Source organism: Eutrigla gurnardus, assembly GCF_963514095.1.
Source record: "Eutrigla gurnardus genome assembly, chromosome: 3".
NCBI lineage: Eukaryota > Metazoa > Chordata > Actinopteri > Perciformes > Triglidae > Eutrigla > Eutrigla gurnardus.
Genome location: NC_139917.1, coordinates 9,980,355 through 10,005,905, shown reverse-complemented (window position 1 = coordinate 10,005,905; position 25,551 = coordinate 9,980,355). Strand labels below are relative to the sequence as shown.

General features: G+C 43.0%; 3 protein-coding genes across 13 annotated transcripts in view; 2 read left to right on the top strand and 1 right to left on the bottom strand.

Annotated features, from left to right (window-relative positions):
• The window catches only part of LOC311010763 (nuclear factor 1 X-type-like), a gene marked incomplete at its 3' end in the record, with an annotated part of 109,972 nt that extends 95,213 nt beyond the window's left edge, over positions 1 to 14,759 (top strand). For 5 of the 10 annotated variants that reach the window (XM_084005377.1, XM_084005371.1, XM_084005374.1 and 2 more), the window contains 4 exons: positions 2,453 to 2,622; positions 4,237 to 4,384; positions 6,589 to 6,677; positions 9,885 to 14,759. In XM_084005377.1, the coding sequence (XP_083861503.1) occupies positions 2,453 to 2,622; positions 4,237 to 4,384; positions 6,589 to 6,677; positions 9,885 to 9,899 (422 nt within the window). The remainder of the gene's footprint in view (positions 1 to 2,452; positions 2,623 to 4,236; positions 4,385 to 6,588; positions 6,678 to 9,884) is intronic. The other 5 variants (XM_084005381.1, XM_084005372.1, XM_084005378.1 and 2 more) reach the window with 2 other exon arrangements.
• Positions 14,760 to 15,626: 867 nt separating this feature from the next.
• Positions 15,627 to 21,349, bottom strand: LOC311010659 (uncharacterized protein). 2 transcript variants are annotated; one of them, XR_014596814.1, is made up of 4 exons: positions 21,254 to 21,349; positions 19,700 to 19,873; positions 19,493 to 19,624; positions 15,627 to 19,376 (listed from the first exon to the last, which is right to left on the bottom strand). XR_014596814.1 is itself a non-coding variant. In XM_084005244.1 (4 exons), exons 1-4 carry the CDS (start codon positions 20,648 to 20,650, stop codon positions 19,373 to 19,375), a joined length of 402 nt encoding a protein of 133 aa, XP_083861370.1. In that variant the 5' UTR covers position 20,651; the 3' UTR covers positions 15,627 to 19,372. The 2 variants fall into 2 exon arrangements, 1 of the variants encoding a protein (XP_083861370.1); XM_084005244.1 differs by lacking the exon at positions 21,254 to 21,349 and adding an exon at positions 20,559 to 20,651.
• Positions 21,350 to 22,607: 1,258 nt separating this feature from the next.
• On the top strand, positions 22,608 to 25,058 carry rnf11a (ring finger protein 11a). The gene is made up of 3 exons (XM_084004875.1): positions 22,608 to 23,034; positions 23,554 to 23,726; positions 24,278 to 25,058. The coding sequence occupies exons 1-3, from the start codon at positions 22,936 to 22,938 to the stop codon at positions 24,447 to 24,449; spliced, it is 444 nt and encodes a 147-aa protein (XP_083861001.1). The 5' UTR covers positions 22,608 to 22,935; the 3' UTR covers positions 24,450 to 25,058.
• The last annotated feature ends 493 nt before the right edge of the window (positions 25,059 to 25,551 follow it).

The window sequence follows — 25,551 nt, the reverse complement described above, 5'->3', positions numbered from 1 at the left end:
CTTCTTTGTGTGTGTGATTACATTCAGACGCACCATCACAGTTGTTTTGGATCTTCAAAAGATGTGTTTGACAGCAAATACAGATCTGAAAAGAAGTAACAGAGCTTAAACCCATGCAGTCAGATGTTCAGTAGAATGGAGCTGATAGAGCATCATCCAGTGTTTCCAAGGTATTGCTTCATTAGAGCCACTAAGGGCAAGTAGTCCTCATCAGAGCTTTTTGGTCCTATAGGATAACCGGCATGGTTTCTCTGTCTCAGTCAGAGAATTCCCAAAGTCTCCAAGTTCTGGAGTTTGCCAACAAGTCCCTGAAGGCTGGTCTCACTTTTCAAAGGAATAGATATGTCCTCCTCTCCCTATCTCTCCCTCTCATTCCGTTTGTCTCTCAAAGGGATACTTTGGTCGGCAGCCAAACCAGACCTACCATGTAAAGGTCATTTGGACTCATTGCCCTCTGTGTTGAAACATATTGAATTTTACTCGCAGAGCTCCCCACAGTATATTTAGAAAATATAGTCCAAGCCGGATCTCGCCCCGTTAAGCCGTGTTGTTTATCTGCACCGAGCAGTCCTGTACCCTCTGGAGAGTCCAAAACCCCCGTTTGAATTTTGCGTTTGAATAGATTTTTAAAAATTTGCCCCTGTGTTTTGTGCGGGCGAGTTGAAGAGGTGTGAGGGACTGGCTCCGGTTTCTTTGTTCCCCAACTAACTTCTCACACTTGTGTGTGGACTGTAGGCTGAGAGGTTTTCATGTAATGGAGAGGCTTTAATGAGACAGTGTTTAGAGATTGTGTGCATTTGTGCACGTACACTCAGTGTGTGTGTGTGTGTAAATTTACACTCTTGTGGAGGACTCTCTGTGCTAAAATGGCTGCCGTCCAAATGGAATGTCCCTCGGAGGCCTTGGTTCTATAAAGAGACTGGAGGATGATGGGAGGGAGGGAAGGAGAGAGCGATGAAAAGAGAAATGGGGGTAGGCAGAGACGGGGAAGAAGCAGTTAGCAATCATGGCTTGCCTTGGATGGGCCGAGGCTGTTAGCTCTTGTTGTATAGGTCTAGAGAGTGTGGGTGTTCAGGGGTAAGGACTGGATGGTTTATGTCCTGTTTTTGGCTCCGGGCTGATGTGGAGAGCTGCCAGATTGACTGTTGTCTGATTATACTAGTCTGGAGAGTCCGCCATTGTGACAGCGATTACACACACAAACACCAATAACGTACAAAGGCACATGAAAGCTGGGACAGACATAGCAACACACATTCGTGCAGACAGACGGACTACCGAAATATGTGCAAACCAAGAGACGCACAAAATTCACATGCACATGGGAAAAGATGGGAACGCCGGTACAGCAAAACATGGAAAGTTTGAACAAACAATCACTTACACACTTTGCGAGTACAGCATACACAAGAGATAGTAGGTGACAGACATAACCACAGATGCTTGTTCGCCAGGCTCCCCTCACCTAGCAGCTTGCCTCTTTAGTTTGGTGTGCCAAATTGCCAAAGCCATAGAATCTCGGCAGACAAGACAGACAGTGGAGCCTAGTGTGTGTGTGTGTGTGTGTGTGTGTGTGTGTGTGTGTGTGTGTGTGGGGTTGGCTGGCTGACTGACTAATGTCTCTGGGAGGCGTTTTGTGGTCGCTTGGGAGCGGAGGGGAGATTCTCTCTCAAGCTTCAAACTACTGGGCAGAACCGCACAGCAAGGATATGCTGCTGATTGATTACACATCACCGACAAGCAATAAAACAAAAGTGGAAAAACCCAGTGTGTGTGTGTGTGTGTGTGTGTGTGTGTGTGTGTGTGTGTGTGTGTGTGTGTGTGTGTGTGTGTGTGTGTGTGTGTGTGTGTGTGTGTGTATGTGGCTCTGTCATACCCCAGTGGTTTGTGAATGAGTGTGTGTTTGAGAGCGAATTGGAGAGGGCGCAGAAGGCAGAACATTTTGTGACACATTGGAGCGTGGGTGAGACTGTGAAGTGTGTGTGTGCGCGGTGCATCGATGCCAGGCTGTACCACAGGTACCGAGGAATCTGGTGGGCTCATGTATGAAATGATTGGGACCAGATTTTGCCCAATAGCCAGGGATAATGCCAGTCGTTTGTAAGCAGGAACCGTTTCAGTCAGTCAAACACAGGAGAATGTCACAGCTATTTTCGTTGTTATGACAATAAAAGGTCGAAGCGGCAAACCGGGTCTTTGATGCCAGCTGTGTTGGTGCTCAGTTAAAACATATGTGTGTTCTTATATTCCATCCTAGGTGTGCATGTTAATGTAATGTCATAGTGTGTGTGGAGTGTTATGTATGCGTAACATCTGTTATGTGTTTAAGTAGAAAAAAAAACAATAGAATGACCTGAGCCTCATTGTATTTTCTTCCCTCTTTTGGTCTCTCGTCTCCTCTATACTTCTCTCCCATTCCTGTTTCCTATCCCATTTTCACTTCTGTCCCCAGGGAGTCCTCGTGCCTCAGCCTCAGCCCTGCACTTCCCCTCCTCCTCCATCATCCAGCAGTCCAGCCCGTACTTCACCCACCCCACCATACGCTACCATCACCACCAGGACCCGCTTAAGGAGTTTGTGCAGTTTGTGTGCACCGACGGCACAGGGCAGCCCAGCGCACAGGTAAGTGCTCCATGGGTTCAGCAGAGGAGGCTGAGAGATGGTGGGATGATCTGCGGTGCATATGTTGACACTGATTAGAAGTCCGTCTATGTTGGTGGAATCTGCTGAAGAAGATGCAGAATGAAAGAGAGCAAGGCGACAGCAGCCTAACTGTATACAGAATGGCCGCTCCATCGTTTAAAATCTTATTAAGATATACATGTGCAGCAAGGTTACGTGACCCTTTACCTGCTTTTATAAAGCAATGTGTATGAAGAGAACCAACTTCACAAGAGGAAAAAAGTTTTAGGTCAAATCCATCAACAGGAGGAGGCAGCCAGATGTGCTTAAACAAAAGAAAAAAGTCAGCAGCAGCAGAGGCAGGCAGCCAAACCACACGTGACTCATGACATGTTCAGCGACGTGTCATGCAAACACCTACTCCGACAGTTAGGTAGGAGAAGATCTTTCCTGTCAGTTGTGTCCGCGTTGAGGGAGTAAGAAAGTATCAGGAAACAGCCCTTTTTGGGCTCTCTAGACGAGACCCGCCGTGGATTTACTACAGGGAACCCAAGCTGCAAACTTGGGAGGGACTGGTGTGCAGACAGATATAGATCAGCTCTGTTGGGAGAGTTACGTGTCTGTGGAAAGAAACTGAAGCAGACGTTTAAGACTCCCGGTGCATTCCGATAGTCACTTAACAAACCCTCTTGACCCGCTGCCATTTCTCTAAAAATGCTGTTCTCTCTGGGGCCACGTCTCTCCCAGTCTGCATTGCAATCTGTAATCATTGTATCTACATAATGCACAGTGGAAGATCAAGTAATACATTACAGTCGGGCCTCTTTGAGGTGTCATGGTTATTCAGTGAAACATCAGTGAAGGGAGGTGGCCCCTTGACGACCCCAATGACAGGTCCACATTCACCCACTCATCCTGAAAGCTAGCGTTTCACACATCCAAACACTGTAGGCACTGTACATCGCTGACTGTCTGTTGATTGGTGCTCCAGAATTCTTCCAACACACATTCATGAAGGTGCAGGATGCTGGTCGTACTGTAAACCTCTACTGTAAACTTGGCCTTCTGAGCAATTTTGAAACCACATGTCAAGCCCTTCTCACATCATGTTATCCTTTGTTCTCATGGCTTCACACACTAAAGACACAAGTATCATCTGTGAAATTGCACATACACTCACACACACACACAGACACCCTTTTCTCGTTGCTGATCCCCCCTTCTTTTTTAAATTCTTACATTGCACTATCATAACTTTCCATTTTTCTTTTCCCCCTTGTGTGTTGACAAGATTCATCGCTTTTCCACGTCTTATTTGCCTCACTATTTTTGGCCAGGTTGTTTGATATTTTAGTTGTATTATTTAAAAATTTTGTGAGCTTGGTGATCTTTCTTGTCCTGGTATGCGAGCAGTCGTGTGTGGTTTGGCTTGTCTGGGTGTACTTAAGAATACTTGTGTGGATAGTGTTTGGCATCTGTCTATATATGAGTGTCTGACCCTTCCAATGAGACTGTGTGTGTGTGTGTGTGTGTGTGTGTGTGTGTCTGGCTCCCTGTGCACTGTATATTCTCGGGGTGTGTCATGCTCACCCTATCTGTATGGTCCGTCTGCAGCCTAATGGAGGTGGCCAGAGCAAAATGCCGGGCTCCTTCCTGCTGCCCCCGCCACCCCCGGTGGCACGCCCTGTGCCCCTCCCCATGCCCGACTCTAAAATCATCAGCACGCCCACTGACGGCGGACTCAGCTCACCCGCATCTCCGTGTAAGTCACCCCTGACTCCTACTCCCCTCCACAAACCCCCATTACTGCCCCAGTCTCCCCACAGACTTCTCACAGAGGCCAGTCCGACCCGATCTTAGACTCCAGCAGGTTGGTTAGCTTTTAGCTGGCAGCTAATTTGTCCTCTGTTCCAAGCAATTCCACATCAAGTTTGTTAGACTGGAACAAATGTAGCCATCCTAGATGTCCCTGAATTTGTGTGCTGTGCAGCTACATTGGGCCTTTTCTCTGTAATAAGCACAGTTCTGGGACTTCTACGATGGCTACTGCTGTAGTTTTTCCATAGTTTAGCTGCCCGTCTGCTTCCAGTAAGGTTGCAGTCTGCTCATTCAAACATTCAGCAGCCCCAGGAGCTTCACTCCTATTTCATCTGTCACATTATAGACTGTACGCCACTGTACTGTACTAGCAAGATCCAATTCTGTCAGGGCAGACGCCACGCCTTTGCCAAACCAGAGATCCTCTTTCAAGCTCTTCTGTATCTCTTGCTCTGAAGTTCAGTCTTCTTTTCTCTCTTTATGTATTTGCAAACCTCCTCAGCGACTTTCCTCCACCCTTCCTCCTCCATAAAATCTTTTTATTCTCTCTTTTTCTCTCTCTCTGGTGTTCGGTTTCCTGCAAGCACCACAAGGGGCAGTGTAGTCTCTCTCCCTTCTTTTTGATGTGTTTTGTAGTTTGGGGGGAGCAGAGCAGGGCCATGTGCACGTTGCCTCTGTAGCAGCAAGCCTTTGATCAACACAGACTTTGCATGTCTGTCCGTGACAGCAGCAATTCAATCTACCCCCTACTCTCATTTCTTTTTTGCCTTTTCTTTATTTGATATATTCTCATATCTTCTTTCTTTGTTTCTTTTTTCCTTTATTTCTCTCTTTTTTCTTTTTTAAGGGAACAAAATTAGGGCAGTTGGCGTGGACTCCAAAAAAACAAAAAAAAACATCATGCCCCACTTTACCCACCCAATCCCCTCGCCACTTTCACACAAATCTCACAACAATTAAAAATTGAGAACAACAAATAACATGGAAATCACAAAGTATAACAAGAACAACCCAATCTCTCCAAACATGAATGATAAAATCAAATCAAACCCGTCTAATTAATGCTATACTGGGGGAGCGGGAAAGAGGAGTGTCATCAGGGAGCGGTGAGACTTTGGTTGGTTCCAGCGAGACAGGTGCAGTGCGAGAGTCGGGCCATGGGAGAGGCACACCGAGAGGGGGCACTGGACGGAGCAACCCGGGGCACCTTCTCCTCCTTTTGTTTTGACCTTTTCTCCTCTTCCTGTCCTATCAACCTTTCCTCCCCTCCACCCCCTTCCAACTCTCTCAGATTAACGTGTCACTTTATTATTTATTTATATGAACATCTATATAAATAAATATCGTGCTCTACGTTTCTTTTCTCATTCCGGTGACTGTTATCACTGTATTTTTCTTTTACCCCCTCTAATTTTGTCTCTGATTCTCAAGATATCGTAATTACAGTCATAAAAAACACACACACACATGCACATGGCACGCTCTCACCCTCACTCATGCATCAGTTTCCAGCCCTGTCGCTGTCACCCCCACACATCCCCATCCCCTCAACCTCAATGAAGTCATGCACAGCAAAAGTTCTACTCAGCCACCATGTTGGAGTCCAGTGAGCACAACTGCCCTAAGTTTGATCCTGTGGCATCACTGAATTGTGTCACTTTGTATTCAAGATGCTCCCCGTAACCTATTAAACGTAAATGGAGCATTGGTTACCGCTGGTGACGGCTACAGATCCTCCAGTCGCTCACCCTATGATTAACTGAATCCTCAGCGTTTCTTCTACAACGAGGGAGACTTCTTACTGAGGCCAGGGGCTGCTGAAGAGCATCTGTGACTAACAGCGAAGCCATATTGGCTTCTTCATGTTAGTGCTAATCATTGCAGACTCTACATCCCCTTGTTAAGAACAGATTAAACGCTTAAGTGAAGGGAAATAACAATGGACCTGCCCACAAGATGAATTAACCCATGTGACTGATAGGGCTTCAGTATCCCTGACCCTGACTGTCTTTCCCCAGCAACTAGTCTTAGTATATTACACTAAAAACATATAGATGAAGATGATGAGAGCATCAAACTCGGATATGAGCTTGGTGTGTATGTGTGTGTGTAAAAAGCATGTACACACTTGTCTCTCTCTGTTTATAGCATACTCCACGCCAGGCTCCACAGCTCCCAACCGGTTTGTCGGCATCGGAACACGGGACAACTTTCTGAATATCCCCCAGCAGACTCAGGTACCCCGCCAACCTCCCTCATTTAATTAACATTCACCCATCCTCCTCTCCCTCCTCCTCTGTTTTCATGTCTGTTGCTTCCGTCTCTGCTCATCACCCGCTGCAAGCGTGACTCTGCACAGTGCTGATGAGACTTCACAGTGCTCCGTTACCGTCGGCATCCTCGGGTTTAACGGGACAAGCATGTCATTCGGAGCGAAGGCCGTGATACAGAGGCAGTACTCAGACAATGGCTCGGCATTGGCAACTCGCTACACTCAGTGATTCAGCTCATGCACCAGTGTGGATCAACAGTTTGAATATTCGTCACTAGTCATTCACAGCTGTTGCCTGCATCTAATGCTAAATCAAGCCGTTTTTTTTTTTAAGTAAAGCGATCCTAACTTGTGGTCCACTCATAAGCTTTTTTCCAGAGCTTTCGACCACATCACACAGACATCCGCCAGTGGATGGAGTTGGCTCAGTTTTTGATGGAGATGCATTTGTTGACATGCAAGCTCAGCTGGAGATGTTAAGCTTGCATGTCAAACAATTCATGTGCAAACACTGTGACATGGTTGAAAGGTTGAAAAGATAGCAAGTAAACCATGAACGTTCATGTTTTTATGCAAGTTAAATCCAGTTTTTGAAGGTTTTTTACTAAAAATCTTTTGGGAAAAAATGCGTTTGTTTGAGTTGACATTGTTTAGTACTCCTCACACACACACACACACACACACACACACTATATACATATACTGTATAAATACAATGCTTGAAGAGGAATACATTTAATGGATGATGGGAAGCAAATATATCCCATAGACAAGATTTTTTGTCGCAAATTGTTTGCAAACTTGCCCACCTACATGGACACAAAGTGTTGCCCATGCATCAAGGCCTTTAGTTTCAGTATTGGTTTACAGTGTCTGTACCACAGTAGTTTCCCCACAGTGAATGTAAGCAGTGCCAGTTAGTTTCAGCTCCAGCAGCGTTGATTTATCTCTGCTCGGCCCCACAGTGTATATTAGTGCAGCGTGTGAGGCCAGTAGTGAACTACATTGTGGTTTCAGCTTTGGCTGCGCTCTGCCACTGGGCTGCAATGTCTTGGGCCTCCTCCATCACCAACACAACTTTTCTCATTAGGGGCTAACCGCACCTGCCTGCAGCCAACTCGGCTCTCCTGTCCTCCCCACACATGGAAACAATCTGCATTCCTCCTCAGCAAAGCTCTGCTCGGCTGCTCCCACCCCCCCATCCCCCCCCCGCACCCTCACTCCCCTCATGCATCAGCAGCCCTCCCTCCTTCTCTTTCTCTCCTGCTGCTCCCTCTAGTATTTTCGAGATCCCCACCTGCACCACTCTCCCAGATGTAGGCCTGGCACCGAGGGGACATCCAAACACCATCCAAATGTGCGTGAGCGCGTATGCTCACACGCACATGCACTTCAACTCCGTGCCAAAACTCTTGCTTCCCTCATTTTCTCCCCTAAAAAACAACGGCTTACAACTGCTCTGAACACTTATTATCCCCTGCTATTGCTTTTCAAACATGGTTGAAAAATGGCCACTTTGAGCGTTTCCGCCGGGTTTACGGCACACACGAGAGAACCTGGGCACTGATATCAGCAGCTCCCAGTTAGCTGAGCCTAGTAGGTCAGTAACAACCCCAGCCAGAGTGAGTAACAGAGGTCTCTGCCTATCCTGCTGCTCTCTGGCATATGGAGAGGTTCAGACGATGGCCCTGCCAGCCCGCCTCGCCGCCTTCGAGCCAACTAGCCAAGACAGAGGGAGAGAGTCTTCCCACTGCTGTCAGGACGTGAAACAGGGAAAAGCTGGTCTGAGGAGCTCTCTGGTGGTGAGACCTCAGCCTTGCAGGAAGAGAGACGGATGTATAAAAAAAGTAGGAGGGACTGAGAGAAACGGAGGGAAAAAAGAGAGAGGGAGTTAGTCGAAGCTCGCTGCACTCCACAGTCACGTCCCGGCTGTCTGGTTGCCCGCAGCAACCAGACATGATGTCATAGGCAGTTGAACTTGGACTTGAAGGGGGGTTGGAGAGAGGGGGTCACTTTCCGCTGCCAAGGATTACACTGCGAGAGCTGGAGTAAGAGAGGGAGAGGAAGAGAGAAGGGGGTTAAGGGAAGTCGGAGCCAGGATGAGGAGTTATCTACAAACACCCAAAGAATCATGGGCAGGGAGGAGGGAGGCAGAGGTGGTGGAGGATCGACGGAGGTTGAGGGGGGCTAGGACTGTCTCTGGGTTTGCTAGAATGAGGGACAACAGAGAGTTTGCTGTTAAAGGTGGGGTGATCCGCTACTCTCCGCGGGCTGAGGCCTGTGGAATGTCAGCGGCAGCCAGAAAGCTCGGCCTGTGCCAAAGCCTCCACTCAGACCTCTTATCAAACTGAGAAACCGGATCCCTGGAGTAGCTGCCCTCAATAGCTTTACAGTGTAGCCTGAGACCACTCAGGCCCACAGAGCAGAGACATATTAGGAGGATTGCCTTACATGTAAACTGGTAGCGCATGATAGCAGTTATAGTCCTGTGTTTGCTCATTGGAAAGACATTCGAGCCAATACAAAAAACTGCTGCCTTAATGCTATTTGTAGCTCCGCAATAACACGTGTTTCTAATGAGCAAAACGCCAGAGTCAGCCCTCTTAAAAACAGCAAGCGGTGAAGTAGTAACTTATTCAACGCTGTTTGGGACAGCTGAGCTCAGCAGATACAGCAAGTGTGGGAGAAAGGGAGTAGAAGGTCGCCACCTAGTGGATGAATTGATGGATGAGTCCTAATGTTTGTGGCGCCCATAAAACAAAGCAACCTCATCTTGCCGCCCCTTTGTTACATTGCATATGCCTCCTGGTTATGATCATTTCAACCATAGTTTGTTTTTATATGTCTGAAGGGACCCCTTTTTTTTTCAAATGAAATGAACATTGTTTTGTGAAGCAGAAATCTGATTTTCACCGTGCTTTAGAGTTCGATGTATAAGATGCTGCTCTGTCTTCATACTTCTCATAATCTGTCCCACCCAATTCTCCCTCCTTTATTCATGTCAATAACTTGCATGTGTTTCTATAGTTTTCTGCATCCTTCACAATTGTTTTTTTGTTTGTTTTTTTGTTTTTTTTGCTACATCTGAGGACTGATGCGAATCAAAAGTAAATGTTCATGTAAAATGTGCTGATGTTGCTTAAAGACTAATTGCTCTGTTTCTTCTCCACAGTCCTGGTTCCTCTGACAAGGCCTCTCTGATTCAAGAGCCAAAATGTGTCATGAAAATTTGAAATTTGAAAAACAAACACATCACCGCTGATTAAGAACAGACTGCTGACACTAAAAGGTCTTTCTCTCTAGCCAACACTATTCAAAGTACTACTACAGAACTCAAAAAAATAAAAACACACCAACCCAAGAGGAGTCCCGATCCAACACAATTTGAACAGGAACGTTCCCCTTCATGCAGGAGGCTTCTATGAGATTGAGTGGACAGACTCAGAATGCAAGGAAGAGGAAGAGGAAGATGAGCAACTGTCTCTCACACAAACACCACGAAACGTCAGAAAGGAAACACAATATGGCAACCTGACAAATGACCAATCATACATTTGTTGTTCCTTTTTTTTAATGATTTTCTTTTTTTTCATTTTGTTGTCTCCACAATGAAACTCCATGCATTGGCTGAGAGATCCAAACAAAAAAAAGTAGTGGTAAATGGTGTCGGATGTGCACGTTGAAAAGATCGCCACCCACATTCGCACGCCTCCATATCTGTGTATTTGCCCACGCACATCTCCTCCAGGTCCTACCTGACACCCCCCACCCCCCCACCATCACCACCACCACCCGGAGATCAGCGCTGCCCAGGGTCCAGACCGTTAACGCAGCCACATGCCTGTGTGTCGCCACACTCGACGCTTCGTTCGCTCAGCCCTGAACCTCTTTTAATTTCTGATTGGCCAATCATGGTGACACCATCCAATGGTGTGACATATATGCACTAAGTGGCTGGTCTATGTTTACCTGTCAAGTATCAGGGGCGTCCTGCTGTGGGAGAAGTGATAGCCATGAGGCGAGTGCGAGCGAGTGAACACACGACAGACAGTCATAACACTAACTCTACATGTGCTCTTTCGTCCCCTCACCTATGCACTATTAATTTTTGATAAGGGATGAACGGTATTGCACATGGGCGGTCAGACGAGCGATCAGAGAAGTGAGTCGAGGCTGGCTGCCACGGCAGGGATGTGGCTGTGCTGACATTCAGGTCTCGGCCCTGAAACATGCCGAACACACACAAACACACACACCTGCACGCTTGCAGCACAGCACATACAGACCACCTTCTCCAGGCACACAACCACTCATAAAATCATCTTCTTGTTATTCATAGGCATTGGATTTAATTTACAGTAATGCACACGCAGGCTTCATATTATAGGCTTTTCATTTTATTTGTGATTTCCATTTTTTATTTTTTGCCAGATTTGGTTTTGGTTTTTTTTGTCTCACTTGGATTGTTTTTAACCTTCTCTTGCATGTCACAGCAGTTTTTTCCTCTAGTTTGCAGTAATAAGTTATGTGTCATGCTCCGATTTCTGAGAAACAGTAACAGCAGTTTCTCCACATCTCTCACGTATCAACAGCACAGTAACAACAGCTCATCACATGCATCCCTTGCATTGCTTCACCTCGTATCCCTTAGTCCAGTCACAGGAAAACCCAGAGGACTACACCCAAACACACACACACACACACACACACACATGTAAAATGCACATTAACACCACCAACAAGCTGACACAAAAAAATAAAGGGAAGCCTTTATATTTGGTTCTCCAAACTGCCTTTGTTAATGGTTTTTCATTCACTTAAGATTTGTCTTTTTAATTTGAATTTGAATTTTTTTATTTTTCCATGTAAATGTTCACATTGAAATTTGCTATTGGTATTATTTTCATCATGACACAATCCAACAAAAACCGACCTCACAAAATAACTGGACTGCCTAGCTGTTGGTTCTGTTTTGCAGGGATAGTAAACCAGGCTGAGACGCCGTTCTCAGCCTCTTTAGTAACATTAGCTCTATGTACTAAAACCATATATCAAGACTATAACAATATATGAAAGTGCCTCTGTATTCCCTTCATGCAATTAGTAATAAACTTGACTTCAGGTTCTCGTCCCACATATAAGCTGGAGCTACAGGGAATGGTAGCGTCGGCGTGGAAACCATTGGCCGAGGACAGATCTTTATAGAGGACTGCAAACTTTTCTTTTGTAAAGACAGAGAGAGAGAGAGAGATCTTATACATATATATTTATGATATATGCTCCTTTTTAACTTTTACTACATGAGCTGGTTGGCAGTCTAGTTATTTTCTGAACTCTCACGCCCTCCCATCCCCCACCCCCTCCCCTCCCATCTCCCCCACAACCCGTTTCAGTAACATCACCTTACTGTTACCAGTACGAATCAAACGACACACGCTATCGCCATCTGCAGCGCTGCATTATAATACCTAGATGAACATGTCAAAAATCGACAGTAGGTTTGAAGAAAAAAAAAGTGTTTGTTTTTTGATGGAAAGTATTATTATTGAAAAATATGTGTCGATTGAGCCACGTGCAATGCATTGGGTAGATCATTGTGTTTGTCTGTTAGAGATTTTTAAGAAAGCTAAGAGAAAAGAGAAAAAAAATGTATTTGTTTCAAGTCCATAAGCTCCGGGACTCTAAACCAGAGGGCCATGAAAAATCCTAGTCTTTGTAAGTTGGGGGTATTTGTTTTTATTTCCTTTGTCTCTTTTTTTTAAATGTTTTATGTGTAATCAGTTGTTTATAAAAATGCGGGAGGGCTGAAGGAAAAAAGAAAATTCTACACAACTTGAGAAAACAAAACAATTCTCTATCATCAGATGAAAACAGGTGCTTTAACTATAAAGTACATTCAGACCTATTGTAAATGAACGGTAATGAACAAAAATAACAGACCATTTAGGAAACAGCATTATTCCTCTCTCTATTTTTATTCTTCTTCTATTTGTATAGAGTGGGGGGGAGAGGTTCCTATTCCTTAAGGTTGTGACACAAAAGGCATTTGGGTTCAACCTTTAGAAAAAGACAAACCTATACTGTCAAAAGAAACACTTCACATAACTCACCCGTGCACTGCCTGAAACTCACCAGCAAAAACAACCCTCCCAATTCAACTCATTTTTATCTCATACATTGAAATAAATACACGACAAGTTCCTCCCTGTACTGCGGGAGATGCTTCACATCCAGAAATCTTTTATTCCCATGATCATGTCGATATGTTTCTGAATCTAGAGCTTGAAAAAAAATGTCAGCAGGTTGTGTTGAGACCCAGATGCAATGGAAAGAGTAATAGGTTAGACCTTTTGTATCCTGCAGTTAACAGAAGAAAACAACAAGAAAAGGTAGCTTAAAAAATACTGAGATCTAAACCCTTTGTGAAACAGGCAGCAAGGTGAGCCTCTCCCCTGTTCCTCCCCCTCCTCTGTAAATGACTCTTATAGTGCTTGTGCTGTAGTGTATAGTTTCCCAGCAGTTAAAGGTTGTCCCTTAAAAGTGCCTTTTGTTCACAGACTCCATTTTGTAATCCAGCTCCCCCCCCCCCCCCCTTTTTTCGAAACTGATCGGAGGTAGCAGGTTGCCCCTGAGTGCCGCGAGGAGGCAAAACGCTCGTCGCCCATTCAGCACTCAGCAGCAACCTTCTTTCCTCCCGCCTTCGAAATGAATCCCCTCCATTGTACCTCCCCTATATCCTCTCTTCCTTTTCAAAGCTGTAAAGATATATATGTATATGTATATACATATATACATACATACAGTACAAAAGGAAACTGGTGTGAATTAGTTCTTTACTTTTTATTGATAAATGATGACAAAAAAAACTTTTTGAAAAGGCAAAAAAACTTGTTCTCGTTCAGCTCTTGCTTTTTTTCTTCCCCTCTGTCTCCACTGTCTGTTTTCTCTTAGACACTGGAGTAGTCTGTAACTGTGTGTCCGTCACTCTCCGTCTCTCTCTCTCTCTCTCTCTCTCTCTCGCTCTCTCTCTATCTCTCCTCTCTGCTCTCTCCGCTGTTGGGAGGGTGAAAAAAAAAATATTGCCGAAAAACTTTTGTCTGAGCAGAATGCAGTTAGCTCACATGTTATTCTTGTCTGTATGCTTCACATTGTATTACCATACCCATCTTCTTCAGCTTCTCCATTCAACAGCTAATGTAAGTGAACAAATTACACTGACGGGCTTTTGGGGGTGTCCTTGGGTGGGTTAGGAAAGGACGACAGGGGCTCAGGGGTTCGGGTTGACCAGGTTTTAGGGATGACGGTGACAGGGTCGAGGCGGCTGGATGAACTGCTTCAGGATGTTGGAAAGGGGCTGCTTTGACTAGGATAAGAGTTTGCTCTTTTGTTTTAGCTATTTATTTTTGGCTTTGTTTTATTCCCCCCGTTTTGTTTCCTTTTTAATTTGGATTTCTTTTAGTATTTGCTATCAGGGTATGATGTCGTTAAGGCTCTCTTCGAGGAACGCCTTTGGACTGTAAATGAAAGCTACAAGCACCTTATAACCGGACGTGTCCTGCACGAGGCTGAACGAGGGGGGATTGCATTTCCAGGACATATCCATATACGCATCCATTCAAACCAATCTTTTAAAGTGAAGTATTATTGTTCACGGCTCAGCAGTATTAACCATTTACAACACACCAACCAGATGGATTAAAGGCCAGCATGAACCTGATCTCTCAGATTTGTTGAGGATTCAGGGAAGTCCCTCCATTTGTTCTCCTCCGACCACCTCATGCTGGACTGCTCCGTGTCTTTGTTCATTTTGTTCTTTATCTTAAGCGTGTATGGTTATTGGTGTAGTAGGCAGCACCCTAGGCCCCCTGACTCCCAGCTCTTCTACGCCTCTGTCTACGCCCTCAGTGCAGCACCACTTCTTTGTGAGAACACCCCCAGAGCTCTAGGTGAAATGCATGTGTTAATTACAGTTTCTTTTCCATAAGAAGAAAAACACAGTTTGAGAAGAGCAGCACCTGATTGAATAAAAAGGATGTTCTTGACTGTACCATCTTGCTGTGTCATGTTTTTCTTTCTGTAGACCAGTGACTAAATAAGGTTACGCCAATTACAGTGTACTTGTCTTCTATGTAACTAGTGCAGCATTATTAGAATTAGCATGAAGAATCGTTAACTGCCATGTTCACCAAAGAACACAGCGATGGTGAACATTATACCTTTATATCTGCTACACACACACGAGGAAACCTCCAGTTCTGAAAAGTAAAGTCAAACCAGAAGTGCCTTAAAGTTGCATTCTATCTACTAGCCACCAGGGGGTGAGTCCAGATTGTATCGAAGTCTATATACTACTTCTCACTTGATTTATCATCTCAGTAAACAATGTAAATATGAGTTTGGTCTCAATCTCTAGTTTCAAGTCTTCAATCCAGCATGATGTTCATTTAGTAAATTATGATCCAGTCAAATAGACCGTAAAGCAGGGGATGCTTGAGGGTGTGACTACCTTGTGATTGACATGTATGCTACTAAGATGACTTTAACACTTATCTGTAAAGTTGACCTTAAATTATTAAGCTAACATTGTTAACAGCTTCAAACCAGAAGCCAGATGGATCCAGATCCAGTAAGGTTGCTGCTCGGCATGCCGCTCTGCCGCTTGTGTGATCCACCCGTCGCTCCTCAACGGTCCAAATATGGTCACGTCCATTCACTGTTTGAACGAATGCGTGACGTCACCATGACTACCACTAATCGACAGTATGTTGTGAGCATGTTAACCTGTTGACAATGGCATTTAGCTAAGCTAGCATGGCTGTAGATTCCTGATTTTAGATCCTACATATAAAGCACGAACAACAAAGTATTATCAACCTTTCCTTTAAAAAAAATTTAATCTTTAAAGGTTGTGGGTTTAATTTAGGAAACAACAAGTAGCAAATGCAAAATTTGCTCCAAATGTGCATTCAAATAAATAATCCAAAACATTGTAACATAAAAAATAAATAAAACCAATGTTATTACAGTATACATTAAATTCAAGTGCTCTACGTATAGAGAATATACTTTGAATAAAAGGGTTCTTGCAGATAATTCCATAAAACGGGAACTCAGAGGAGACAGATTAAAATAGAAAGCTTCAAATTTAAACCGCAGGTCGAGATATCACAAATTTAAGGTCAAGCTCCAAAAACAATTGATTCTACAATTCCTTACAAGGTGCAATTTACAGGATTTAGTGCATGAGTATAAGCAGCAAACAACTATTTGCCATGTAAAGACAAGGTGAAGTAATGGATGTGTTTTAACTGGCAAATTGAAACGCCATTAAAAGGAAAAATCATCCGTGTGACAAATACATTTTCCCAAATGTAAGTCTATGGCCAAAGTCTTTTGGGCCCCTTGGCATCACATGAAAGACCTGGAAGTTGTTATTCCATCATGTAGCTACTATGTAGCTCACTGATTCTTGGGAATTTGGATAAAACAGGTTTTAATTTTGAAAATAAAAAGTTAGTTAAATTACACAATCTGAAGGTATATCATAATAGACCAAGGTTTTGGCTTTTCAGCAATGTACCGGTACAACCTCCCCATTTTGTATTTTTTTTTTCATAAAATAGGCGTTTTCCAGTTAGAACTTTGTTTTTGTCAACACCGTCAGACACAATAAAAAGCAAATAATTTCTTATATATTTGGTCTAATTTGTATTTAGAGTTTTTAAATCATTATGTGGCATTCTTAGTACACATATATGCTGTTTAATGTTGATTATTCGATTTTGTTCATTTTTTATACTGTTTCACGTGTTCTCCTTTAAAAGATCTAACATCATACAACATTCACTTTAAGCCTAAATAGAAAGAGTAATGTTCTTTTATTTAACAAACATATTTTTGTATTAAAAGAGACTATTACTTGAATAACTCAACAGCACTGAAGAAAAAATTGTAAGCATATTCATTTAAAACAAATAAAACTCCCTCTGACGGTGGTGACTTTAGAACTGACGGTGGTGACAGTGGCCTCATTACAGCATACAATTCCAAAATGTATACCACTCCAGTCAATAGCTTCTTGCTTAACAACTTTATTTAACTTTTGGTCCATAAAATAACAATCCTGAGCACTGTGATAAACATTTTTCAAGGAATATAAGGTACAATTAAGCAACCTCATTATTAGAAGTATCCCATCCCCATATCATCAAATATCAAATCATAGTAAAAAATAAAGTCATAACCAGTAGGAATAATGTAAAATGCATCACTGAAATCATCTTAAACTGTCATCTAGTGCCCCCTAAAATAATACATTATAAACTGTCTGGGGGAGTTTCTGGGTGATCTGAGCCTGTTTCTCCTACGTTCTCTTGATACATGTTTCCAAGTCTTTCTCTGACTTCTCTTCCCTCGTCCCTTTCATTCAAGTCATTGATATTTTTTATCTTTGCCTTTCTGTTCTGCTCCTTTAACTCTGCCTCACTGTGTATTTTCTCTCTCCGCTTCCTTTGATATTCCCTGTTTTTTCTCCTTCTCTCCTCCACAGATAGCTGATGCCTAGCCATAACTTCCTAAAATACATAAAGTCAAAGTTGAGTGTAATGAAATTGGGGGGAATTACAGTGAATGTTAGATTAGGATAAATGCTGTCATGCCATTTTCATGTGGCTTTAGTCATTGGAGATGTATAGCCTACCAGGGATATTGTATGATGTGCTATGTAGGTAGTGTGGAAGAAAACTCTTCAGGTCCAATTCTGTAGCTGGTTCAAATGAGGTTTAATCACTGACAGTGGAGAAAAGAAATTCACAGTGTATCCATGAAGATCCAGTCTCTCGAATGGCCTGGCCGAGTTGGATTTATACAGAACATTCGAGAGAACAAAAGGGAAGGCGTCATGAGTGGAATTGCATTGAATCAACACACGTCTCTCTACAGAGGAAGAGACATCTGTTGATATCTACAAGGTGTGACCGTTCTCGGGAGAGCTAGACGATGTCACTACAGGGGTCACTCATCAATGATCAATGTATGAAAGACGAATGTTACGGAGACAGTCCAGGAACAGGGAAAGATCAAAGAGTCTTTTCATCAAGACTGCAAGGGTTAAATTCAATAGAAACAGCTCAGCAGGACATTTGATGTTCCCGAGAGAAAGGAGCATTATAAAGAAACAAATAAGAAAACTAAGGTAACACATTTTCTTCCACAGTAGGTAGTGCATTACTGTATGTGCATCCCAAATGACGTAAGCCAAATGAACATGGCATAAGTAAGGGATAATGGATAACACACCATTAGACTATCCAAAGTTAATGCACGTTCAAGGCTGTAATGCGGCCACGACATGCAGATAGTCTAATGCCATGAAGTCCATTATCCCGCTTATTCTAGAAAGAAATATAGGGGGAATTACATAAATAAAAATATAAAAGTGGTTAATGAAACATTACAGGTCATATTGGTATTTATTGTGATCAACAATTATATTCTAGCCTCCGTTGAGGACCATTTGGAGGTTTTTGTCACCACCGTCAAACTGTACGTCACCACCGTCAGACAGAAGGGCTTGTTTGCAGCAGCCAGCAGCAGAAAACCTGACGGTGGTGACATCCGACGGTGGTGACATCCGACGTTGGTGACAAAAACCTACTCTTTCATATGATATGCAAGAGGTCTTCATATTAGCCATCTTTTTCCCCCTCTGTTACTTCAAACCTCTTCTTTAAAAGTATACATTTATGTCATAATCTCATCTAATATTTTTTATACAAAAGAGACGGTGTTTACATGTTATGGTTGAGACAGTAACAGTGTCCAAAAATATGAACAAGTTTAAGAGAAAATAGGGACACATGTGGGACACATTTTGAGCAACCAAAAATAATTGTAAATATAGTTCAAAACTCACCTTTTTGTGTTTTGAATACATATTACAATGTACACTTTCATGTGGTAAAGATATTTTTAAATTAAATTATTACTTTTTGTTTTTTTTAATCAAGTTGAAATGATTATTCTATCCGAGGACAACTGATTTTGTAGGCAATAGGCCAGCATATGATCATTAAATGAATACAAATTAAAAATAAACCAATAAAATAACCTTACATTTGTGCAAAGGACCCCCTGATTATAACCTAGATTATTTTTATTCATGAAAATGTTATTCATTTCCAACAGAATTAGAACTTTTCTTAGTGGGACATGTTTTATCCAAATTCCTAAGAATCAGTGAGCTACAGTCCAACTATGGGGTTATTTGTAATAACTTGATGTTAGATTTATACCGTTACAATACTAAAATATCTATTCTTAAGCTTGAGAGTTTCTCAAAGGCACTATAAAGTGAAAAAGCAAAGCACTAAATTACAAATTCAGTAAAGTAACAATGATGATGACTGAAGGCTTAAGTAACATATTCAACCATCATTGGCCTGAACAGAAAGCGTTGTGCTCCCTCAACTGTACCGGTGTGTGTGTGTGTGTGTGTGTGTGTGTGTGTGTGTGTGTGTGTGTGTGTGTGTGTGTGTGTGTGTGTGTGTGTGTGTGATCGCAGGTCAGAGCAGCGTTTTCAAGTATAGTGCATGTTTGTTCAGATCAGTTGGTCCTCTGCAGCCTGGTCCATCTGAATGCCTGTTTCATCTTGCTGCATTGTCATCTTGAGACAGAAGGAACATTAACAGTTATTTCTTGTTGTTGTTGTTGTTGTTGTTGTTGTTGTTTTTTTACATGCCATAGAAAGTGAAAAGGAGTTTGTGCGTAAAGACAATCTACCTGTGGTGCAGGACTGGTTTCCTGCACTGGATTCCATTTCTCTTCGCTATCAGACAGATTATCTTCTTGTCCTTCCAATGGGGGAGACGGGGATCCATTTTGAACTGGGAGCAGTGGTGGAGCTGGTGTGCCCTGGATGTCAGGCGTTACACAATCAGATCTATAAGAGATCTCAGAAAACTGTAGACAGATTGTGGAGGTACTTACCCCTGCGTCATGTATGGCCTCTGGTGGAGGATTTGTCTCTGGGACTGGAGGAGTGTCAACAGAAACAAATGGTATTGCAGCATACCCAGGGCACGGTGGAGGACTGATACTACGGGGCTGGTTTCTACACAATTTAGGAGGTGGTGGTGGTGGTGGTGGTGGTGGAGCGGTGGCCTGAATGTGGGAAGAGACAGAGGAAAGTCAAAGTGCTGTTCTCACTCCCCTATCAGGTATGTCCCGATCCAGCTTTTTGCACTTCCGATCCGATACCGATATTGTAGCTTTTAGTATCGGCCGATACCGATACCGGACGATCCAAGCATGTATTAAAGATTAAAGATATTTACTTATTTTGTTGTCAGACTTAAGAACAACTAGCCAACTTAATTAGGTTAGTTTGAATAATCCACAATGGTTGGTAATGAGAAGCTGACCTGTTTATTCTTAACAGGGTTAAATAAACACAAAATAGACAAAATAATAAATAGTCAATTAACCACACAAACTGAATTTGCATCAGTGCTCTGCTCTTGAACAACAAGAGTGTAAACCAAGGCTTAAAAAGCCATCAGTGCAAATATTGTAAACTGTATAAAAAAAAGCAAAACACACAGAAAACCTGAGTAGAAAATAAATAGTCAATTAACCACACAAACATCGTCTTTTAGGGTAAAATAATCCCACACAGCTGACATTTTTATCGATAACTTTAAATTCTTAGTGGGACATGCACAGACAAGTCCGTCTTGTTGTTGTTAAGGGGATGCTGGACAAGTCGCTAGGTGTGCGCTAGGTGTGCTGGAAAACGCGGACCGGATTTTGCGGAAAAAAATGAAAAAAACTGGAATGGATTACCTACATCGGTGCGCTGGAAAACACGGACCGGAGTTTTGAAAACAAATCGGATCGGGATTTTCCCGTGCAGGCCCGTGCAGGCCAGGATCGGGACATCCCTACTATCAGTGTATGTTCCGATGAGTGATGACTCAGAGCCAAGGCGCCACACTCACTAAACCAGATTTCCGTGCTGCATTACATCACATTTTTCACAGACGCTTTTGTCCAAAGCGACTTACAATAAGTACATTTGTCAAAAAATTAGTACATTTGTCAAAATTCACGTGTTTGTTAACATGTATTGTATGCACTGAATAAATACTAATTGTAAATGATGGGAATTTAGATTTGCAGGCCTGATCATAGCGTAGGGAGAAAAAATGCACAGAAACATGACATGATGATTATTATTTTGTTCATAATATATTAGAAATATAATGGAGTTTGGTCGGTGGGAGCCGCTGCTTTGGGGCAGTAAGTTATGGATTCAGTATTACTACCTTGTAACATCAGGAGCAGTCCTTCTGAGGCACTATTAATAAGTTACCACCTACATCATAACACTACACACACAGCGAGGTAGCTGTCTCGAATGCGTTACAGTAAAAGTGTTTATGTCGCTAATCAAACATTTGTATTACAGTGAGATGTTTGCAACGTGTCAATAAAACCGTTGCCTTAAGCTCTTGTTAAACATGTGTTGCCTGTTCCGCTTACCATTTTCCAGACAGACAGACAGACAGATGTTGAGCAGGACGGTCCAGCAGAGAAACCGCAGGTTGCTCTCCTTCAACGTGCCTTCGGTCGTCTTCCTTGAAGCAATCTGCCCGTTAACTACATCCGGCAATAGTCAACTTCAGAGTAAAAGCCAGCATCACAAAGGTGTTTTTTTCCGCTGGACCGTAGAGGGCCCTATAAGTGGTTCTGTGGTTGAGTAGATAAGTGATCAAGTTGCACTATTGGTCAGTCGAGTGTACTACGTCACCAAGGGTCGTTGCTCATGAAGCTGCAGCACAGTCCAGTCAGAGTGAACAGCTGCATTCAAGACTCAAACAGACGCACTCGCTGCAGTGTTTGTAATGCTGGTGATATGAAGGAGAAGTCAACACATCTAGAACACACAGAATACGACGAATCTAAAAGCTAAAGAAGTTACCATTTATCAGGGCCTAAAAGCTAAATCCGTGTGATGTTTAACAAAACAAACGTTGAGGTTGAGATGTTTAGACTTGAATTACCATAACAAGTGTAATCTGCTTCATTATAAGATCTTTCAAATCAAACATCTTAAGATATGAGTACAAAGTTTTAGTCTTGGAACATTTTACTCAAATGTAGTTTGTGATCTGCAATTAAGCACATTGACGGCACACGGTCCAGCCATTTAGTAGGTTTCGCCTGATCTTGTGTTAAATCCTCAACGTGTCGTCTGATGTGTATTTATGAATGAAGAAAAGGCAAAGAAATGCAACCCTTATCTGTATAATGTAGGTCAAAAGAAACTAATGTTTTCCTTGCACAGAGCAGTGTGCCGTGAGCTGTTGACATATATAATCTGTGTTTCAGTCATAAAAAGCCATATAGTGTCCACACTGGTTAAATTGTAAGTCCTGTTTTTATTTTTCTTAATTTTGTTTTTACATCAAGTAGAAATACGTGCTGAAGAGGCCAATCAGGTAGGCCCAAATGCTCAAGAGGTCCGACATCCACCTCTGTTTGAACATTTCTAGTTGAGAAGTCACAGTTCTAAAAGTAGAAATGCTCTCTCTACAGAAACATTGAAATTAAATACTCACACATTAATATAACAGTATACAGTATAAGAAAATAGAACCTGTCTCTCTTTCATTGAGGGGTTCCTATATATGTTTTACATTGAGCTATTGTACTTTGTATAAATGCTACAGATAAATAAAACTACCGGTACGTCTTTACTCATTGTATCGTAATCCGTCCATGTGCGAGGCGATTCAATAACTTAAAAAAAAGCTTTTATTTTGAATGTCTGAGGAGCACGGTTTGAAGGCGGAAGTGTAGCGTTTCTGATGACGATATTCCGGTTTGTGTTTTTTGTAAACACAAGACGGCAACATACAACCAGAGACACACACGAAACACCTCGCCGTGACGGATGAAATCTCTGTCACCAGTCGTTTTAGCCGCCACCGTGTAGTTCGACATCGGGCGTTTCATCCCCCGGGGGAGCCTCGACGCTTCTCCCGTCGTTTTCCCGTCGAGCTCTTCGCAGAATGACAACAAACTATCAGCTAACGGCGAGCTAAGCTAACGCCAAGCCAACTCGTCCAAACGTTAATAGTTAGCTTAGCTTCCGTGGACGCTTGCTAAGTGTCCGCCACCCTCTGAGCGCGGCGGGCCTCTCTCATGCTGGTCTCGGTTCAATGGGGAACTGCCTGTTTTCACAAGGTGCGGACGACCTGTCGCTGCTGAACGAGTCCGAGGGGGGCAGTCTGCCCGGGGAGCCTCCGCCGCCCTACCAGGTGAGCTGCTGGGGCTGGAGACGAATACGCCTCGCATGATTCAACAGCATGTCGCCTTCGTGTTTTGTTTATTGCAGTTCAAGGGTAACTTCCGTGCCGCTGACAGGCTCAGACTGTTGTCATTAATGTCTAATAGCAATATAGAAATAATAAGTTTGTCTTAACTTTGATCCCCTTCTGTTTGCTGATCACTTAAACACACTTCACTTGAGTTTAATATTTTCAAAGCGTGCTTTTGCTTCTACTTTAACATTTAAGTACTGAACATACTGTTATGTTATAATAGTCACTGTGCTGTACATTTAGAACATGTGATCTAACTGTAATTACAATGCTGGCATCGTATACATATATATATATATATATATTCTAAATACAAATTATGACAATGAAAATCCCAGATGTTTTAATGTCATCCATCATCACTAACGTATAAGATGTCCATCCTGCCTGTGTGCACAGGAGCACAGGAGCGCCACGAGAAGACTTGCTTCATAAATGATGTTCCTTCTTTTCCAGGAGCGCACCCAGCCCATGCCCGTGTACCATCCCACCCCAGGGGAGAGTCGCCTGGCTTACCAGCTGACCGAGGAGGAGCAGGTCCGCATTGCCCAGCGAATCGGTCTCATCCATCACCTGCCCAAAGGCATGTTCGACCAAGGCTCCGACCCCTCTGACAAGAAAGTTAAAGAGTGAGTCGAAAATACGTCCATTTATTTTGTTGTTGCTTAGAATGAACACGATGGACTGGGCTGATTTTTGTACTGGGTTTTTAAATATAGCTGTACTTCGAGCCTTTAGTCACAGTGGGATCCTGTAGTATTGAGTAAATAAAATGCTCACTGACTAAAACAAAAACTTTAAAGTCAACAGAATAATACATTGTACAATAAAAAACTGGACTTACAAGAGATCACAACACAAACAGAGGCTCAGCCCAACGTCACTGCGGTGATAATCTATGGGCTTATTTGAAAGTTATATCAGGTACCACTTTATTAGTAAATGTCTGAAAGTGCCTCCAATATGAGCCAGTGTGGAGTGAAGGAACAGCGTCACCCCAAAACACATTTGTCTCATCTGCTCACTCCTTTACTTCCTACATGAAGGTAGCCAGCTGAGTTTGATAAACAATTGCAGTCATACTGTTTCTGGTTAATCAGATGTACATGTTTCACAAGTCTTATTGCATTCTGTGCTTTACATTGTGTTTGTGTTTGATGTAACTTTGTCTCTCCTTCAGGTGCGTGATCTGCATGATGGATTTTGAGTACGGTGATCCCATTCGGTTCTTGCCGTGTCTTCACATCTACCACGTGGATTGCATCGACCCCTGGCTGATGCGCTCCTTCACCTGCCCCTCCTGCATGGAGCCGGTAGATGCAGCCCTGCTGTCCTCTTACGAAACCAACTGAGAAGCCCCACGATGGCTCCTCCTGCCTAAACGTAACTGCACCTTTTTTAGCCGACACTGTCCTAGCCGTTCAAACAGGTAGCCAAGGAGATGTGGCGCTATGCAGATGTTCGGAGGGTGTTTTAGCAGACAGGTGTTGGAAACTGTGCTCTGCAGCACATTGCTTAAGTCTGCTCTGCCCCTATTTGGGCTTTGGAAACTCTTTGCCTTTTACAGTAGGACAACGTGCCAAATCAAGCTAGATGAAGAAAACAGAAAGCTGTACTCGTAGCAAAATATTACTGCAAAGTAATCTCACTTTTGTAGGACTAACAGTCCGTTTTAATTTGTGATTTTTATGGTAATTTCATGCTCGTCACCAATGCAATTTACTTCCCCTTTGTAGACGTAATGTGCAATATGTGGGAAATTTGTCTCGGTCATGTGAAGGTACTGTGGCCTTGAATGTCACACAAACACAGGCCTCTTTTCTGATATGCAATCATAAAAAAAAAGTTTTTCTGAGCAAAGTTATGTTATGAGGTCCCATGAACACTCATCTCTACATCACCACGAGATCCAATGGTGTCATTTAAGATCGCTATTTGAAAATTAAATTGATTTTATTTGACCAGGGTTGTCAGTACTTTTGTTGAAGCTGCTTTTATAAATGTTGGTGTTTTTTCCCTCTCCTTTGCTTTGCCTCTCCTTTGTGCTCCGTTTTCTTTTTTTCTGTCCTTTTCATTGTTTACTGCCAGTGACATTTACAAAGACAAGATATGCTGTGCAAGCACCTTGGGATACCCCCCACCTGGCACACTGTAGCGTGTAGGTTCAGTAGATGATTGTGTGTTTTGATACGTGTGTGTTTTTTGAGGAGATGGTTGGTAGAGATCAGCACGACGAGGTCACATTGTGAGTTAACCCCGTCACTTGTAAACCTGGTTGTAGTTCCATCTCTTCTTCTAGTTTGGAGCTGATGGATTTGTTTTGTGTTGACCGCCTTCTTACAGCAAGTGTTGAATTTCCAGAGCTTCTGGGTTAAACAAAATTGCTTTTGGTATTGGAGTTTACGATCTGATACCGATGTATAGCACAAGCAAGTAAAGTGCTGAAATAGAAGC

What these genes read in the sequence shown, in the direction of transcription:
- LOC311010659 (XM_084005244.1), bottom strand. Translation starts at nt 20,650, where the DNA reads ATGTCCCGATCCTGGCCTGCACGGGCCTGCACGGGAAAATCCCGATCC. An exon ending in GTGTTTTCCAGCGCACCGAT is followed by an intron (nt 19,874 to 20,558) that starts GTAGGTAATCCA and finishes TCCCACATTCAG; the next exon opens with GCCACCGCTCCACCACCACC. An exon ending in AGGCCATACATGACGCAGGG is followed by an intron (nt 19,625 to 19,699) that starts GTAAGTACCTCC and finishes CCTGACATCCAG; the next exon opens with GGCACACCAGCTCCACCACT.
- rnf11a (XM_084004875.1), top strand. Translation starts at nt 22,936, where the DNA reads ATGGGGAACTGCCTGTTTTCACAAGGTGCGGACGACCTGTCGCTGCTG. An exon ending in AGCCTCCGCCGCCCTACCAG is followed by an intron (nt 23,035 to 23,553) that starts GTGAGCTGCTGG and finishes CTTCTTTTCCAG; the next exon opens with GAGCGCACCCAGCCCATGCC. An exon ending in TCTGACAAGAAAGTTAAAGA is followed by an intron (nt 23,727 to 24,277) that starts GTGAGTCGAAAA and finishes TCTCTCCTTCAG; the next exon opens with GTGCGTGATCTGCATGATGG.